The 18936-nt window shown below is 45.9% G+C and overlaps 1 protein-coding gene across 1 annotated transcript in view; it reads right to left on the bottom strand.

Moving 5' to 3' along the window:
• The window catches only part of TPH2 (tryptophan hydroxylase 2), a 106746-nt gene that overhangs the window by 57648 nt on the left and 30162 nt on the right, over nucleotides 1–18936 (bottom strand). Inside the window, exons 6-7 of the mRNA XM_005896788.3 lie at nucleotides 14760–14956; nucleotides 8795–8930 (exon numbers count right to left, since the gene is read on the bottom strand). Coding sequence (XP_005896850.2) covers nucleotides 8795–8930; nucleotides 14760–14956 — 333 coding nt within the window. The remainder of the gene's footprint in view (nucleotides 1–8794; nucleotides 8931–14759; nucleotides 14957–18936) is intronic.

Consider the following 18936-nt stretch of genomic DNA (forward strand, 5'->3'; position numbering starts at 1 on the left):
AAAGCCACGTCTCTTATGTCTCCTGACATAAGAAGCCGTATTGGCAGGTGGGTTCTTTAACACTAGTGCCCCCTCTTGTGGGGTTAGCTTAATACAGAATGGTGGTTATTCCCACAGATGCTGGCACTATCCCTGAGTTCAAATCCTGACTCCCCTACTTACCAGCTGTGTGACCTTGAACAAGTTACTTAACCTTTCTGTGCCTCAATTGCCTCATCCATACATTCAGAATAATAAAAGTAACTCAGAACTTACAGGGTTGTTTTGAGTACTGAGTTTATCCACTTACAATGCTTAAAATAGTGCCTGGCATATAATAGTTGATATAGACATGTTTGCTGTTAATAATAATATATATACACACATATATATATGTGTATATATACATATATTTAATTGCTTCTGATGCTTTTGTTTTTGAACTTATCTATGTTGGAGAATGGAAGGGGTGAAGATACTCCCAGGTTTTAGGGCCTCTAACATTCTACCTGACCCCGGGTGTGTGTTAGTTGCTCAGTCATGTCCAACTCTTTGCGACCCCATGAACTATAGCCCATCAGGCTCCTCTGTCCATAGAATTCTCCAGGCAGAACACTGGAGTGGGTTGCCATGCCCTCCTCCAGGGGATCTTCCTGACCCAGGGATCGAACCCAGGTCTCCCACATTGCAGGCAGATCCTTTACCATCTGAGCCACCAGGGAAACCCTGGGAATAGCCCAAACCAAATTTCTTCTGAGGGAGGAGATGGTTGCTAAGCTCGGAGTGTGAGCTCCTGGTTAAAACTCAGGAAAGGAAGGCCAGATGGGATCAGCTTTATGAGAACAAGCCATTCTCTGAGAATCACTGGAGCAATGCTGCTCTGCTATCCTGAACAGCAAAATGATGACAGAACTGTGGAGGGAGCCAGTTGGCAGGGCAGGAAGCTTGGCATCACACTTGGCAGAGATGAGGCTGATCTGTGGGGGAGGGCAATTTGAAGCTAAACAAGAGCTCACAGGGATGAAGGTTCAACCCTATAAAGCTCTGGCTCATCTTCCCAGCTCACCAGGGAGACCATGCCCAGACTTGACTTCAGCAAGCCCCGATATTAAAAACACCCAGGACAGTCAGGCCTTAAATCAGACAAACTCACAGACCCAGGATGTCTCAGAGGGAAAGGAGGGAAAGTTGGGAAAGGAAAGGTCCAGTGAAAGGAATCTGATCCAGAGAGGGGTAGTCAAGTTTCCTATCAATGTGAAAGCCTATGTCTTCAGCTGCTGATACCGTTAGTTAATAAATGAGGATTGATGTCTGAGCCACAAGAACAGGAGATGAATGCCACCTGCCAGTGTGCCCGTGTTAGAGAGGGTTCTGTTGTAACACACAAGGGCTAAGCACAAAGTTCACTGACTCGGCTTGGAAACCTCTAATTATTTCTAACCAGCGTTAGAAATAATTCACTTTTATTTTTCTTATAAAATTGAAACACAGCAGCAATTATAAGAAAAATCACCTGACTGCAAAACCTTTTTTAAACTTTAAAACAGTTATATTTTAAAATAACATTAATTGCCCCTGATATGTTCAACTGTGACAAGAAATATTTTTCTGAATGCAAATGTATCTGGCGATATTATGACAATACACGTTGCAGTGTGAGTCCATGGTGTCGTGAAGTATTTCCCAGCAGGGAAAGTTTGCTCTCTGATTTGAAAAGGGACACACGGGGAAAGAGCAGGACAGACTCACGTCAGCATGTGCTGAATCATCAGTCATCAACGCAGCCCTGAATGGGGACTCCCTGACTGAATAAGCTTATACTATGCTGTGCCAAGGATATTTTTGTTACTAGTACATTCAGCACAACATCTGAAAACAAAATAGAAGAAATCTTTTTAAATGTCTTCATTAAAACATTTTTGAAAGGGATTTCTGGTGCAAAAACTGCACTATTACTTTGGCAAGAACTCTACTGGAAAGACATACACTGTACTGGTTTGACCTCTAAGAACTGACATTGAAGAACGTATGTTATATTGAAGCATCAGGTTTTAGAAGGGGCCGGTGTTCTCCCTGAGCAAAGGAGAAGGGGTCAGAGTGCTGTGCTGTGGATCTGTGTTTCAACATTGCTCTGGGCAATAGTTTTGGTTTCTAACGTACAGAACCTTGAACTATCGGCCACCTCTGGTCTCCATCTAGAAATATAGATGGGTGGGTTTGGCCTACACTGGAGAAAACAAGACTAGATTATAATACTTTAGCAAATAGGACCTTCTTGGGACTTCCCGGTGGTCCAGTCGTCAAGCATCCACCTTGCCAGGCAGGGGACACAGCTTTGATCCCTGGTTGGGGAACAAGATTCCACCTGCCATGGAACAACTAAGCCCTCGCAGGGCAACTACAGAGCCTCAAGAAAGATCTCACACGATGTAAAGATCCCACACAACAAGGCCAATTAAACATTTTGTAAAAAATAAAAAAAAATAGGCCCTTCTTGCTTTACCCTCCTTCATTTCCTAGACCTCAGTCAGTCCACACAGCTTCTGAAGAAAAGCATGAGATATGGCCCCAGGAGAATATGGTTTTATTAAGCCATATTTCTCATTAAAGAGCTCTGCATTTCTGAGATGCCACTGGCCATCAGGACTGCAGATAAAATTGAAAACCATATAGACAAGTATACATGCACATGCATATTCAGTGAGTAAGAATTCAGCATCACCTGGCATAAAACTCAGTCAAGAACTGTTTCAACTATGAAGAACAGAAGCCACAGATCGCCTAAAAGGAAGTGACCGGGGAAGAAAAACCGAATGAACTAAAGCAGAGCTAGGAAGAAGGGGGATACATACAACAGCTGAAAATCCAAAACACCTCTGAAAGCTGAGATCAGAGACGAGACCAGGGCAAGCTCCCTCCCTCCAACTCGCTTCTCCCGGCAGTGTGCCCTTGACTTTCCTGCACTACATCTCCACCGCCCCTCCCCAGCAAGAATCTTCTAGAGACAAATCCAGAGATGCTCCTACTGTTCTGTCCACTCACTTCAAACATGGACAGCACTACCCAAGACTGTCCTGCACTGAACCTCCAGTGTCCCTCTCCAGCAAGAATCTTCTAGAAACAAATCCAGAGATGTTTCTAATGCTCTATCCACTCACTTAGATGTAGACAACATGTCCACACACAGGATAGTCCTGCAGGGACCTACACCAACACTTGCAGATACAACCTCAGAGCATCTCTTCTTTATGCCACATTTAAGACGTTCATAGAGAACTCAGAACACTTCACAGACTGACACTGTTTTTTAAAGGAGGGCAATGAGCTTTCCTGCCTTTAAGGTGAAACTAAATTCAGAGGTTTTTTAACCCTTCTTCTTAGCACCATGTAACACGCAGTTGGGTCTCCTTTTCTCTCTCTCTCTCTCTCTCTCTCTATCCCATTTTCATGAAGGGAAGATGGGAACAACCTTCACATTTCCTTTACCTCCACTCCTTCAGCTTCACAGTGAACAACCAGTTTTATCATTTGAAACAATGTACATTCTCAAAGCAAAATCAATGAACAGAACAGGCTGCCCGTCCTGGGTGTGATTTAGAGAGAAGACGCTTCCAAATGGTCCAAATGGGCAGCCTTCAAAGCTTCGGCTGATGTTTAAGATTCCCCCATTAATGGTTCATGAGTTTACCTGAAGACACTTACTATATAAAAATGACTTATTGATGGAGGGGAGTCCAGCTACAGTTCCTGAAATCAGAGTGAAGCTGCGGGAGCGGGTGGAGGATCTGCAGCCCTGCAGGGGGAGGCGCTCTCAGCACACGGGGCACCGCCAGGCCTCCCCTGGGCCCCTCTCTCCACAGATCTCACATGGAGCCTGGCACTTTGCATGTGTCTCCCTAATCGGGCACCTCCTGGTAGCAGCAGCATTCACGGCTCCAGCCCACTTTGGCCTCAGTTTTCACTCTATACGCCAGGTTTGGGGATCCACTCCAAACTCAGTCTGGATCTTCTTGTTCCTCTGTTGCCTCTGCCAGCTGGCCTTGAGTTAATTACAGTCTGATGAAGGAGACTGACACATGAACAAATAATTACCATGCAGTGCTCTAAGTGCTAAAATAGAAGTAAGGCAAATGCTACAGGAATATCCAGTACTGCCTGGGAAAGTCTTCACACAAAAGGGTGCAATTGAGTTTTAATCCTGAGACTTAAAATGATCTCACAAGAATCATTCCAGGGTAATGAACCACCTGTGCAAAGAGATGGAGGCAAGAGCCAGCAGGGCCCCAGGATGGTGAGAAGTCCAGTGTGGCTGGAGCATAAGGTTCCAGAAGGGGCAGAAAGAGAGACAGAAGATGTGATTTGATGATCTCAGACATTTTCCCCCTGAATGTAACAGGGAACCAACAGAGGTTAAACATGAGAATGCTATACTCACATTGGTGTTTTAGAAAGGGAACAAAGCCTACAGTAATTGTCAGACAGAGTAGCCATGTTAACACGACCTGTCAAATATCTCCTTCTCAAACAGTGGCTCCCACTGGGGAAGATGTTGCCCCCTGGGGACATTTGGCAATGTCCAGAGACAACTTCTGTTGTCACATCTGGCAGGGGTGGGAGCCTATGCTTGACATTTAGCAGGTAGAGGCAAGGGATGTTGCTAAACATTCTACAATACACAGGACAGCCGCCTACAACAAAGTGTTATTCAGGTCAAAATATCAACACTGCCAAGGTTAAGAAACCCTGTTCTAAAAGATGATACGGCCAGAGGGTACAAGGTGACACAGCCCACAGGGACTCCTCAGAGAGGCAAAGAGGAGACCAGGAGATTGTGGGGCTTCTCACATTTTGTCCTGCCCCCACCAGCAGGTGTGATGCTCACACACCCATGCAACTTGGAGCTCGGCTTCTTTCCCTCCTTCCACAGAGTGAGAAGGACACTATTACGGCCATAACCTTGAATTTGACCCAATTGATTTTTTTTAAGGAAATCGTTTGTAAACTTCAATATTCGATTAGTGACATAGGTGCTTGCTGATCAAAGCAGGCTGATCAACGAGGTGCATAATCCCTGCCTGGGGCAGTGCTCCAAGGGAGAAAGAGCCAGAACACCCCCTCCCTTCGGGCAGAATCCGTGACCTTTCAGTCCAAGTAGAAATGCATGGAAAAGCAGCTCCTCCCTCCTCTTCCTGAGCAGGAGTCGCTGATTCTCCAGGACTCTCTCCTCTACTGTCCCCCAGGCCAGAACACTCCCCAGGGGAGAAACCCAAATTGCCGTTGCCATTTTAAATTCAAGTCCCAGTTCCTGGCGGGCTTAGAGACACTGGAATTTTAAAATGTAAAATGGTAAAACAAGCCATGCTTGAAGCCCAATAATATATTGGGAGTGGGGATATCAAAGTACATTCTACCCAGATCAAAAAGGAAAATAAAGCTTTTTTTCAGATAACATATTTTTGCTGCTTTCATTCTCTTTGCTAGCTGCGTCTTCGGGGCTCACCTTCGTCTCATTAGCGCTGACTCCACCACAACAGTTCAGCAGCTAGAAGCAGTTATTTGGAAGCAGGGTACAAGCACCAAACACAGGAGTCACGTTGAACTCCGCAAATTGGAGAAACTGCCCTCTTGCTGGTTCTCAATTGAGGAAATGGGATTGCATTTAAAAGACAATGCCTGTGAAAGAGCTTGGGCAGTGTCAGGTAGTTAGAATAGGAAACAGGAGTCCAGAATGGCCGTGGCTAAAAGACAAGGAAGGGAAAAGCCCTCGAAAATAGAACAAAGGAAGGTCCAAGGACCAGAGTGAGGACTTCAGGTAGAATAAACAGCACTCCTGGCTAAGCCCAATTTGCATAGGGCAGGCCCAAGGGAAGGGAAAAACATAAAAAGAGGAGCCAAAGGGCTCTCTCTCCCTCTCCCTCCCTCCCACCCCCCCAAAACCCGAACCCCCGCCCCCACCTAGGTGCTGGCGCGCTGCCCCACTCTCTTCTTTTCGCATCTTTGAGTCGGCATGCCCTCACACCTCAAGGATGGATTCTCTTGCTATTATCCAAATAAAATAGAGCTGTAACACTAATTTGTCTAACAGCTATAACACAGTCTGTCCAAGACCCGAGAGCTGTGACGCGCCGAGGGCTTTAATGTCCGTCGATCCAAATTTCTGTTGTGACAAGACAGAACCGAGCATACACTCACTTGACAGACAGGAAACAGAATTTCATAGACTCAAACTACAGCATGGGGCTGGGAAGAGACCTGGGACTCTGCAAGACGTGAGGATTGAAGGGATCTTTACAGAGCGCTGTGTCTGCACAGTGTGCTCCTGGAAGGACGCAGTGGGAAGTGGCAGCAGTGGTTGCTGCTGGGGAGGACGCAGCGGGTATCAAGGAGCAGAGGAAGGGAAACAGTCACTGTTCACAGCGGGCCCTTCTGTAAGTTCTGAATGCTGGATGGTGGACATGCATCACCTACACATAAATCATCATCATCATTTAAGAGACAAACGAATGATATAAACCCCACAGAAAAGGGGACTTTCCTCGTGGGCCAGTGGTTAAGACCACGAGCTTCCAATGCAAGTGTGCAGGTTCGATCCCTGCTCAGGGAACTAAGATCCACATGCTATGTGGCTTGGCTAAAAAAAAAAAAAAAAAAATTTAAATAAGAGTAACTTTAAAAATAAACTCACAAAAATGAGCCTGTACAAACAATCCCAAGTTAGCAAATCTCAAGTTTCCATGCTTTCATTTAGCGTCCTCTTGTTGTGTGGTCGGGGGAGTTGTGAAAGAAGAGAACACCAAGATCAACAGTGGGCGCTAAAATTACTTCTGAGCTCTCAGCTCTGACTCCCAACCACCAGGAGCTCCTCTGTCTGGAGGTCCCTTCCATGGGCCTCTCCAAGACAGGATGCTCCAAATTCAAATCCCCCTCTTGTCTCCCTCTTTCCTTCCCTCTTTCCTCCAAGCCTAAGCCCCTTCTGATATTTTCCAGTATTATGAGAAACAACTACCCATCCAGCTTCCCAATCTAAAAGCCTGAGCACTGCCTTAGGGACCGTCTCACACTCATTACAGTTGCAAATACTGTAAATTCCATCTTAACGATGCATTTCACAAAGGTGTCCTCTCCTGCTGTCCTACTGATGCCTTACACACCGTATTCCTTCCCTGGAATGGGACCTCCCACCAGTCTCACAGCGAGTTCATGCTCCATGTGTCCCAGCCCTCACCCCCATCAGCTTCTTTAAACACGATGACTTCATCATGCTGAGGAGCCTTGGACAGCTCCCTGCTGCCTACAGAATTCAGTCCAAATGCCCTATTTTGACAAATGACTGTTTACATTGTGCACCAGTCGATCCTATCCATCCTCAAGGAAAGCAACCCTGAATATTCATTGGAAGGACTGATGTTGAAGCTGAAACTCCAATACTTTGGCCACCTGATGTGAAGAGCTGACTCATTGGAAAAGACCCTGATGCTGGTAAAGACTGAAGGTAAAAGAAGAGGGTGGCAGAGGATGCGATAGTTGGATGGGATCATCCACTAAGAGGACATGAGTTTGAGCAAACTCTGGGAGATGGTGAAGTACAGGCTTCCCTGTACTGCAGTCCATGGGGTCGCAAAGAGTTGGACTGAGCGACTGAACAACAAAATTGCGAACAGAAGAATCATTTCACCCCTAACACATGCCCGCGCTCTGACCACTCTTAAGTAATCAGCCTTGCTCATTTCTGCCTCTCCCTGCCTCCACATCTTTGCACTGGTTGTTTCCTTGACTTGAAAGCTTCCCCCTCACCCCACTTTGCTTATCCAAAGAGAAATTCCTGTCCACCCTTCTAGACCCCTACTCATCTTACATTTCCTCTGAAAAGCCTCTCAGGACTGCTGCCTCCTCTTTGCTCCTCTGACACTCTGCACATATACCCCCTTACCACACTCTTTCATAATTGTTTATGTTTCTATCTCTCCTGCCAGAAAAGTCAGAGGCTTTAAAAAAAAAAAAAAAAAGCAGCCGCTATATTTTATTCATCTTTGAATCCGCTGCACCTCCCTGCTAGCATTGCACATAAATGTTTGCTGAATGAATTGGCAGCAAGTACTTTGGTAAAAATATAACACATTATTCCCCCAATTCTATAGACCTCTGTGGCTAAAATCTCATTTCTTTGGCCTCTCTCTCTGCATACCTATTGGCACGCTACCACAGGTCTCAGGAGGGCCGGTTATTCAAACAGAGCTAACAAAGTGCCTGCTATTTGTAAACAGGGCCATTTGTAAACCCTCTGGGCTAGATTTAGAGATTGCCTATCCAACTCTAACAGCAATTCTTTGAGCACTCATCCACTCTAACAAGTGTTTCTTTCCCAAATGTCTGGAGTCGTATAAGTAACCTTTGTTTACCCTGAAAACATTTTCAGGGAAGCTGAAAGGAACTAAAAATAAAACATAAAAAATAAAAACCATGTAGTTACCCTAGAGGGACCCACCTATCAGTGAGCGTCCGGTACCCTGGGGCGGAGCGGGGTGGGGGGCTATTCAGAGACTCAGCTCTGAGCCCTGGCACTTCCGCTGTCATCAGCTACTTTACTGCCTGAACCTCCAAGGCTCTCTGCTCCCTAGCGAAGACCTTGACAGTCCATTAATCACAAGACTATTCAGGTAAAACAGCATCAAAAGCAAAGTGATAAGCTTGGTGGCCCGAGGAACAGTGGTCTTTAGGGTTCCTGGACCCAATTCCTCTCAAATAAAGTGGGCGCTGACCGCCGTCCCAGTGCGGTGGTCTCCGCCCCACCCAGGCTTCCAATGCGAGTACTCACGGCTCCGGGGTGTAGAGGGGGTCCGAGCCGTGGCGGACGTACTGAGTGCAGTGGAACACTCTGTAGGCCAGTCCCGCCAGGAAGTCCCGAGGGCTCAGGTATCCGGCCACTGGCCTCACCGTGAAGCCAGATCTTTCTAAAGAGGTAACAGAAAGAGTCAACTAAGTATTAAGGCGACAGGACTTGACGGCCCAAGCAGGGCTCCCTATTATTTTTAAGGACGTTCCAGAAACAATGTAATCAAGGTTCTAAAACTCTTGACAATTGAATGACATACACTGTTAACAGCTATCACATTTGTGGCTTCTGATAACTAAAATATACTCACGAATGATGGTTTCCAGGGGAACAAGACATTCATTAAAATGGAAAGAAAGGTGAAAAAAAAAATAGGATTTAAATTCAGAGACCAAATTAGGGTAAGAAAGCTCAAATGCACAGAAGACTACAATGTAAACTTTTGGTGGTGAGCATACTAGACTGCACACAGAAACCGAAATGTAAGGTTGTACACACGAAACTTATCTAATATTCCAAACCAATGTGGCCTTGATAAGAAATAAATTATTTTAAAAGACATCAGATTGTGAAAGACTGCTACACATTTTGTGCTTCTATTTACGTGATGCCCAAACAAGGAAAACCTATAGACAGAAAGCGAATCAGTGGTTTCCCAGGGCTAAGGATAGGAACAAGGATTGATTATAAAGGAGCAAAAGAAAGCTTTCTGTAGTGATAGAAATGTTGTAAAACTGAATTGTTGTAATGGTTACAATTCTATAAATTTACTAACATCACTGACTTGTACAGTTACAAAGGGTAAATTTTATTTTATGTAAACTATACCTCAATGAAGCTGCTAAAAAATATAAATACAATATAGTGATGCTTACCATGTATCACTTGATATCTTTCTAAAGACACACCTAGATAAGAATACTTTCTGTGTGTATGTGGTCAGTGAACACACTGCCAATTTAGCCTGTTGACTAGCACTATGGAACTGGTTCACACTACAGCTTTTTATTGATAGTCAAACCTATGGTTTTTCCAGCAATCATGTACGGATTTGAGAGCTGGACCGTAAAGAAGGCTGAGTGTCAAAGAATTGATGCTTTTGAACTGTGGTGCTGGAGAAGACTCTTGAGAGTCCTTTGGACTGCAAGAAGATCAAGCTAGTCAATCCTAAAGGAAATCAACCCTGAATACTCATTGGAAGGACTGATGCTAAAGCTGAATCCCCAAAACTTTGGCCACCTGATGTGAAGAACTAACTCTGGAAAAGACCCTGATGCTGGAAAAGATTGAAGGCAGGAGGAGAAGGGGGCAACAGAGGATGAGATGGTTGGATGGCACCAATGACTCAACAGACATGAGTTTGGACAGGCTCCTGGAGATGGTGATGGACAGGGAAGCCTGGCGTGCTGCAGTCCACGGCGTCACAAAGAGCTGGACACGATCAAGCTACTGAACAACAACAGCCCCCTAACCCCTTCATTCTCCATTGTCATATCCCATTTCTTTGATATTATGAAAACAATTATATTAATTGTGACAATTTGAAAGATACCCTAAAGCTGTACCTGCTTTATTGGTTTGTGGTAAGAGGACAAAAACAAAATAAGCAGAATACAATAAAATGTATGAAAATCACACTAGATGGCTAACCCAGTTAAAGACTGCCTCGTGCTTCCTGCTCATCAGAGCCCACAAAAAAACAACAGGAGGGCTCTTCTCTCTGATACCAGCACTGTAAAGGCTCCCATTTTGAAAACCTCAGTTCATTCGGAAAGCACCTTTGAATGGTTAGAAATAGTTTTTAAAGATAAAAACCAATTAAGTGTATAAAACAAGTCCACCCTGGGATCCTGGGTACCTACAGGGAAATAACCCTATTCTCAGATATCCTCATGCCTATGATTCTAACAATATTAAGGTCATTCCAAAAGTTTCCAGGTAGATTCATTATTCCCCACTGAAAATCAAAAAGACAAGTGTGTATTTTCTTCTTTTTGTATTCTATGCCAGTATCCCACATGTGGAGTACAAGGGGCTATTCTTTAATAGCTGTATATTTTATTTTCTTATAAATTTTAAAATGTGTATCTATCACATCAAGAACTTTGACTTTGTGAATACCATTGCTTAAGAAGTTTCTTTTTAAAATAAATCTGGTATTTTAAAAGTGGTCAACTAAAAGAAATAAAAATACACACAACTTATATTGTGCTTGCTGTTTACCAATGAATGATGCAAACTGAGTACCCAGGACACCCAGTTTACCAAGGTGGTGAAAAAAACAGCAATAATAGTAGTGATCATAACTGAAACTCTGGTACGCTTAATGTGTGCCCAGCAACAACTTTAGGCACACAATGTTAGTTTCCCCTCCCAACCTTGTAAAGTAGATAAAATTATGATCTGTGTCTGCAGAGAGGAAATGGAGGCAAAGAGAAATTAAGGCAATTCATCCATCTAAGGTCACATAGCCAGGAACTGGTGGAGCCGGGCCTCAAGCCCAGGCATTCTGCATCCACAATCTGTTCTGTACCATACTGCCCCTCATAAAAATATTAAACTAGGTGACAGATATGGAAAATATTGAGATGGTAATGTAATTACTGGGGTTTGAGAAACAAAGCAGTAAAAACCAATCCTCATAGGACTAATCAAGCCCATGGTAAATATATAATACATACCTCCATGGGAAACAAAGAGAGGCAAGCCAGAGGCGGGGCCATCAGGGAACATGGAATCTAGTTAAAACCAGCATAAGGTATCACATAATTAGGGGCTAACTGAGTGATACTGATCAGCGGTTCTTAACTCTTTCAGTAACAAATGCCATGGATGGCAACCATGCCCAGGGCTTGGTCCCCTAACCATCACGCTAAGGGTGGTTCTCAGGGGACCCACTGTCAGGCCATGACTGCCTTTCCCCTGATACACACATGATCTGGAATGAAATCGGGAAAGGGAGAGGTCACGGTGGCTGTTACAATCAGGATTCAGAGAGAATCCAGGGCTCGCTCCGAGTCTTGAGTAACACAAAGAATTTGAGTAGGTGGAGGGATGACTGTGGTGCTGGAGAAGACTCCTGAGGGTCCCTGGGACAGCAAGGAAGTCAAACAGTCCATCCCAAAGGAAAGCAACCCTGAATACTCATTGGAAGAGCTGACGCTGAAGCTCCAATACTTTGGTCACATGATGCGAAGAGCCGACTCATTGGAACAGACCTTGATGCTGGGAAGGCAGAAGAAGAAGAGGGTGACAGAGGATGAGATGGTGGGAGGGCACCACTGATTCAATGGACATGAACTTGGGCAAACTCCAGGAGATGGTGACAGCCAGGGAAGCCTGGCGCACTACAGTCCACGGGTTTGCAAAGTCAGATACAACTTGGCAACTGAACAACAAGGGACGACTATGCTAGCAAGTCGCAGAGCCTAAGTAATGATATGAAGACCCACAGCTAGAACAAAGGGTTTGTGCAGAGTGGTCTTGGCAGGAGACACCCTGGGAAAACTGGGTCAGGGCCGTGAGCTGAGGATGAGCAGCCAAGAGCTTGCCTCTGTTATAAAGCAGAGGCCAGCAAACTACGGTCTGTAGTCCAAACCCAGGTTGCTGCCTGTTCGTATACACCTGTGAGCTAAGAATAGTTTCTGCATTTTCAAATGTTCACGTTTAAACAGTGATATGCTGCTGCTGCTAAGTCGCGTCAGTCGTGTCTGACTCTGTGTGACCCCACAGACAGCAGCCCACCAGGCTCCCCCGTCCCTGGGATTCTCCAGGCAAGAACACTGGAGTGGGTTGCCATTTCCTTCTCCAGTGCATGAAAGTGAAAAGTGGAAATGAAGTCGCTCGGTCATGTCTGACTCTTAGCAACCCCATGGACTGCAGCCTACCAGGCTCCTCCATCCATGGGATTTTCTAGGCAAGAGTACTGGAGTGGGTTGCCATTGCCTTCTCCCAAAGTGATATAAGTATGTACTAATAGCCTCAATTTTGGCTCCTGGCCCACACAACCTAAAATATTTACTGTCCATCTGGACTCTTACCAAAAAAAATTAAAAGTTTGCCAACCTCAGTAAAATCAAGGGGAAGCCACTGATAGCTTCTGAGCACAGATGCCAGGAACAAAGGAATTCTAGGGAGCTTCACCTGGGAGCTATGGACAGGAGAGGAGAGGGGAGGAGAGACTGCTGTCAGGGATGCAACGATGAGGCCTCAGTTTGAGTGTGGCACTGGATGGAAGGAAAAGGACAGGCTCAGTACGGGGCTCGAGCTAGAAGTGGCGGGCCCGCAGACTGGGGCAAGCTCAGCTCCAGTTAGGCCCTTCCCATAAGCCCCTGCTCTGATGCCCTGGGCCTGGGAGTACATTCCCTTAGATGGCAAAATGAACTTTACTCATGTAATTAAGGTAAGGGTCTTGCGCTGGGGCCATCAGCCCAGACTATCCCGGTGGGGCCACTCACAAGCATGCTTCTGAGAGGCAGGCAGGAGGGTCAGAGAAGGAGGCAAGTAGGTGATGGAAGCAAAGGTCAGAGTGAGGCGAGGAAGGGCTCTTTGGGAAGGTATGCAGATAGACTCTAGAAGCTGAAAAGGAAGGAAACAGAAGTCTCCAGAGGGATCCAGCCTTGCCAAGACCTTGATTTTAGACTTCTAACCTTCAGAACTTTAGGATAATACATTCACGTTAAGTCACTAAGCCTGTGGTAATTTGTTACAGCTGAATAAGAAGCTTCTACAAAGGCTGATGAAGTGTCGCAGGAAGAGGGTGGGTAGGACTTCAGAGAAAGAGTGTTAACGAGCAGGACTCTCTGAGGCCTTCCCAGAATAGACCCCATCCGTGTCCTCTGCCTGCCTTTTGTCTGTGGAAAACTCTTTGCCAATGAATAAATTTAATCAGAGAAGTAAGAAGAGAAAGGAAAACAGTCAAGCAAGCCAAAATAATAATACTGCAGCCATTAAACAAAGTCAAGGACCTTTCATTCTTCCTCAAGGAATATGGACAATATTGTGAGCCGTGTTCTTTGAGCTGTTTTGCAGAAACTGAAACCTCCACCAGGTGGAAGAAGTTAACTGTGTGCTGCCCACAAGCACATACACCCCCAGACTACTCGCAATTACCTCCCCACCAACCAACTAGAAAAACGTCCAGGAGCTGCTCACAGCCTGCTCCTGGAACACTCCCAGACTCCTTAGTAGGCCCCCAGGGCAGGACACGTAATTCGGAGGGCATTGACCTGCTGTGGCCCGCCTTTGCCTGGAGCAATAAAACTACTCTTTAGGCGACAGGCGTCCTTAGCATCTGAGCCTAAAGAATCGATCACCCCCGATAGAAACGGGGAAGGCAGGCGAGGAAGGAAGCTCCAGGGAGGGAAGCAGGCCGCAAGATTTCAGCTTTTAGAGCCGGCGTACTTGAAACAGGGGAGAGAGAGAGAAGAGCAGAACCCGAGGACTCAGCCACAGTGAAGGACAGAGCAAGCAGCAGGACCACGCTGAAGCTTCACCTCCACCCCCAGCCCTGCGAGAGCCTAGAGTTTTCCCGGTCGCCATCCCAGCAGGGTCGGCGAGGAGAGCGGCCACACAGAGAATGCGCCGGCTGACTCCGCTTCCCCGTGTTCACTGCCCTGCCGCCACCACCACCACCCTGAGCGTGACTTACATCAGCACTTTAGTGATCTGACTGACTCCCTGACAGAGGAAAGTCACTGTGCTCAACATTATCCATGATATTTCTTCATCCAGTATAAAACTTTGTTTCACTTGTGAGCACTAGCGTAATAAGCTGTTCGGTTGTTCACCTGCTTCCCACAGGTGGCCCAGGTACTGTCGGAGCAGCCCTCTCTTTTTAAACCAGAGGGAGTCCTATCTTGTTTGGGAAAAGGGCAGTCGCTACCCCCTGTGTCCCTGGCAGGCCCACGAGGACGCTTTAGCCTGAAAGAGCCCGTGTGGAGCGCACCTTTCAGAAACGCCGCGACGTCTTCCAGCTGGGGCACGTTGTCCTCCCTGTAGCCGCAGTGTTTCGTCAGCAGAGGGAAGTTTTTCAAATACTCCCGGCAGGCGTGAGTGGGATAGAGTTTGGAGAGCTCCCGGAACACGACGCCCCAAGTCTTGGTCTCTTCCTCCGTGTACTCCACCCTGGGGATGGGCTGCCCGCTAGGCAGCAAAGAGGAGAAAAGCATGAGTCTAGCTCTGCGCCGCTGTGTGCGTGCGTCCCCGCCCTCGCGCCCATGCGAGTCAGCTTGCTGCAGAGTGGCATGCCTGAGCGTCTCAAACGCTCCCACTAAGGGTTCTGTCCTTGAAGCAAATGCTAACACTCTAAGTTTGTGTTTGTGTTTAAACTTTCACATAAACGATTTATTATGTCTTCACACATCCTTCTGGACACTTGATGAAACTTTTGTTCTGATGCTGGGATCCGTAACAAGGTAAGAGCTCTGGGTTGAAGGAACTGGTTTACATATAAAACTGTGCTCTGAGGACTTTGTCTGCAATCCCCTGACAACAGTAAAACATGGATATTGCTTTTTGAAAATAAAATTGCCCATAGATCCTCTGTCCTTTGGGGGAGCTCGCCCCAATCTCCAAGGATAATTTTGAGGTTATTTGTTCAGTTTGCAATACCCTGGGAAACACTAAAGGACTGTGGAATTTAAGAGTTTTGCAAACTGCAAAATGGGAGCATTTACATGCTAAGAGGTGCACACATTAAAACCTGTCTGTTAGGAGAGAGGACAGCAAACTTTTTCTGTAAAAAGCAAAAAAAGTAAGTATTTTAGGCTTATATGCCATGCAGTCTCTATCAAAACTGCTCAGTTCTGCCATCATATCTTGAAGACAGCCACAGATAAGATGTAAACACAAGAATGTAGCTATGTTCTAATAGAACTTGGATTACAAAAACAGGTGATGGTCTGGATTCAGCCCATAAGTCATAGGGAGCTGACGTCTGGTTTGGAACACTGAGAGGCAACCCTGGACTAGAGTGGTCAGGGAGAGCTTCCTGGAGGAGGCACAACTTAAGCTGAGACTGTTGGCCAAGCAGGATGTGCAGGTTCCCTGACAGAAAGTTGAGTTTAAAAATGCTCTTCTAATAACAGACAGCAGGAGAAGGGGGCAGCAGAGGATGAGATGGTTAGATAGCATCACTGACTCAATGGACATGATTTTGAGCAAACTCCAGGAGACAGTGGAGGACAGAGGAGCCTGGCGTGCTACAGTCCATGAGGTCACAAGGAATTGGACATGACTTCTCGACTGAAACAAGAAAACCAGCAGGTGGCAGTCAGGAGCAGAGACCAGAGCTCCTGAGGCCACTCGAACCAGGAGGAAGTGGAGAATATGGACGTGTACTTTCAAAAACTATTGCTTGAGGAAGCAGAATCTGAATTTAGCCTCTGATTACGAAACCTATTCTGAAAGTGAAGTTGAGCTTGGAGAAAACTCCTCATGACATGTTCAACAGTTACCAGCCGAATCCCCTGACCGCCACCCCCAGCCACTTGTCACAGGTTCTACCCCGCAGTCAGCAAAGACCCACACAGCATGTGGAAGTCCAACACACACACACATAAGGCTAGGGAGTCTCTCTCTGTGAGCTCATAAACCAGCCTGCACAGCAGCCCCCCAGGAGCGCAGGCACAGGCAGCCACTGCCCCTCAAGCTGCTCCACGCTGTGGTCACTCAGAAGAACCCCTGGGGCAGTGCAAAGGGGTGGGGAACAGTAATCAGAGCAGGCTCACAGCAGATCCCGCTCCCACTCTACAGACTTCAAAAGTTCTTACCAAAATGCTTTCTAAGGTTCAGGTTCAAATGTGCTTCCCATCATCCCAAATTATTTTTATTTTTAAAAAACTAACGGCAGTACATGAAGGATGAACGAATAACACATACTGAAGAAAAACCCAGAAATTAACATTTATTTTCTCTAAGTACCAAGACTAGGGCTTATGACAAACCAAATTAGAACACGATTAGCCTTGTTTGAATTTGATTGTTGATAATAAATAAAAAATTACAACCTGGCAAATATTTGCTGTGAAGATTAAGACTGCTAAAAATTAGCATCGTGATGAATTAGAAGAAAGCTTGAAATGAAGAGTAAAAATAGAAAGGATGTAAGGAAATAAAAATATAAGCGATCTGCCTCTGGTACTAGAAAATTCAACACAATCAATCTAAGGCAGGGAAGACGATTACGCTCATAAGGGCTGGGCAAATCAGAAGGTAGAAAGCGATGAGGCTGAAACAACACATGAAATATTGAGAAGCCATTTGAAAAGAATCATGAGGTCAAACTTTTCCCTTCGACATCAATCTGCAAACAGGCAGCATTTCAAAGGGGAACTGACTGTAGCCAACAGGAAGAAGACAGAAAAGTGTGAGCTGGGGTAGAGAGAAAGGGTGATACAGACCCTCCTCCACTTACCGTGGGTTAATCGTGACAAATCGAAAATATCGCTGTCACAAACCCCTTTAAGACACCTAACCTACCCAGTGTGATGGCTTAGTCTGCTGCTGCTGCTGCTGCTAAGTCGCTTCAGTCGTGTCCGACTCTGTGCAACCCCATAGATGGCAGCTCATCAGGCTCCCCTGTCCCTGGGATTCTCCAGGCAAGAACACTGGAGTGGGTTGCCATTTCCTTCTCCAATGGCTTAGTCTGCTGCTGCTGCTGCTGCTGCTAAGTTGCTTCAGTCGTCTCCGACTCTGTGCGACCCCATAGACAGCAGCCCACCAGGCTTCCCTGTTCCTGAGATTCTCAAGTCAAGAACACTGGAGTGGGTTGCCATTTCCTTCTCCAATGCATGAAACTGAAAAGTGAAAGTGAAGTCGCTCAGTCGTGTCTGACTCTTAGCGACCACATGGACTGCAGCCTTCCAGGCTCCTCCGTCCATGGGATTTTCCAGGCAAAAGTACTGAAGTGGGGTGCCATTGCCTTCTGCTGCTGCTAAGTTGCTTCAGTCGTGTCCGACTCTGTGTGACCCCAAAGACGGCAGCTCACCAGGCTCCCCAGTCCCTGGGATTCTCCAGGCAGGAACACTGGAGTGGGCTGCCACTTCCTTCTCCAATGCATGAAAGTGAAAAGTGAAAGTGAAGTCACTCAGTCATGTCTGACTCTTAGCGACCCTATGGACTGCAGCCTACCAGGCTCCTCCGTCCATGGGATTTTTCCAGACAAGAGTACCAGAGTAGGTTGCCATTGCCTTCTCCAATGGCTTAGTCTAGCCTATGTTAAATGTGCTCAGAACACTTACATTATTGGCCTACACGTGGGCAAAATCATCTAACACAAAATCTGTTTTATAATAAAGTGGTGAGTATCTCATGCAACTTATGGAATACGGTACTGAAAGTGAAAAATAGAATGGTACCTGGCTTCGGAATCAGGAGGCTGACTGTGGCTCCCTGCCACAGCCCAACATCATGAGAATTTCTCTGCATGCCACACTGAGAAAAAAGATCAAAATTCAAAGGACAGTTTCTCCTGAATGCATTTCACCTCCATACCATATTGAGGTGGAATCATTAAGTTGAGGACTGTCTGTATTACTCTCTGTTACTTACTAATGAATTTCCAGCATGGCAATCTTGGGGGTACAGACGGTCACATAGAGTCTCATCTGTCCCCACTTGTCTGTCCTGCCTGGGTAACTAATGAGGCTGCTCTCTGAGTGAATGGCTGGTGGAGTGCTCTGCTGCTTCCCTGAACAGGTAATTCTCACTGATCGTAGAAAGAAATTTCTTACCCTGCTCTGACCCCCTCATCTTGGGTAACTATTTAAGGTAAATGTTTAAATATCAGCTTCACACCAAGTAAAGGCTAGTTTTACCCATTTATTTTTTGTTAAAAATATCCCTAAAAGAGACAAAATAAAAGACATTTCCCATTTTTCTATGTAGTTGATACAGGTATATAATAATAGCTCATTTTTGAGAGCTTCCTATGGCCAGACAGTTTTTTTAAGTTCAGCCTTTTTATTTAACTTGGTCCATTTGATTCTCACAACTTCATTGAAGTAGACCCCCACACACACACTTTACAGCTAAGGATACTAAGGCTCAAGAAGCTAAGTCATTTGACTAAATCACGGCGCCAAGCTTAAAACTCAGTCTGTCAGGTTCGAGACTGGCTGTGG

Source organism: Bos mutus, chromosome 5 (genome assembly GCF_027580195.1).
Source record: "Bos mutus isolate GX-2022 chromosome 5, NWIPB_WYAK_1.1, whole genome shotgun sequence".
Taxonomy (NCBI): Eukaryota; Metazoa; Chordata; class Mammalia; order Artiodactyla; family Bovidae; genus Bos; species Bos mutus.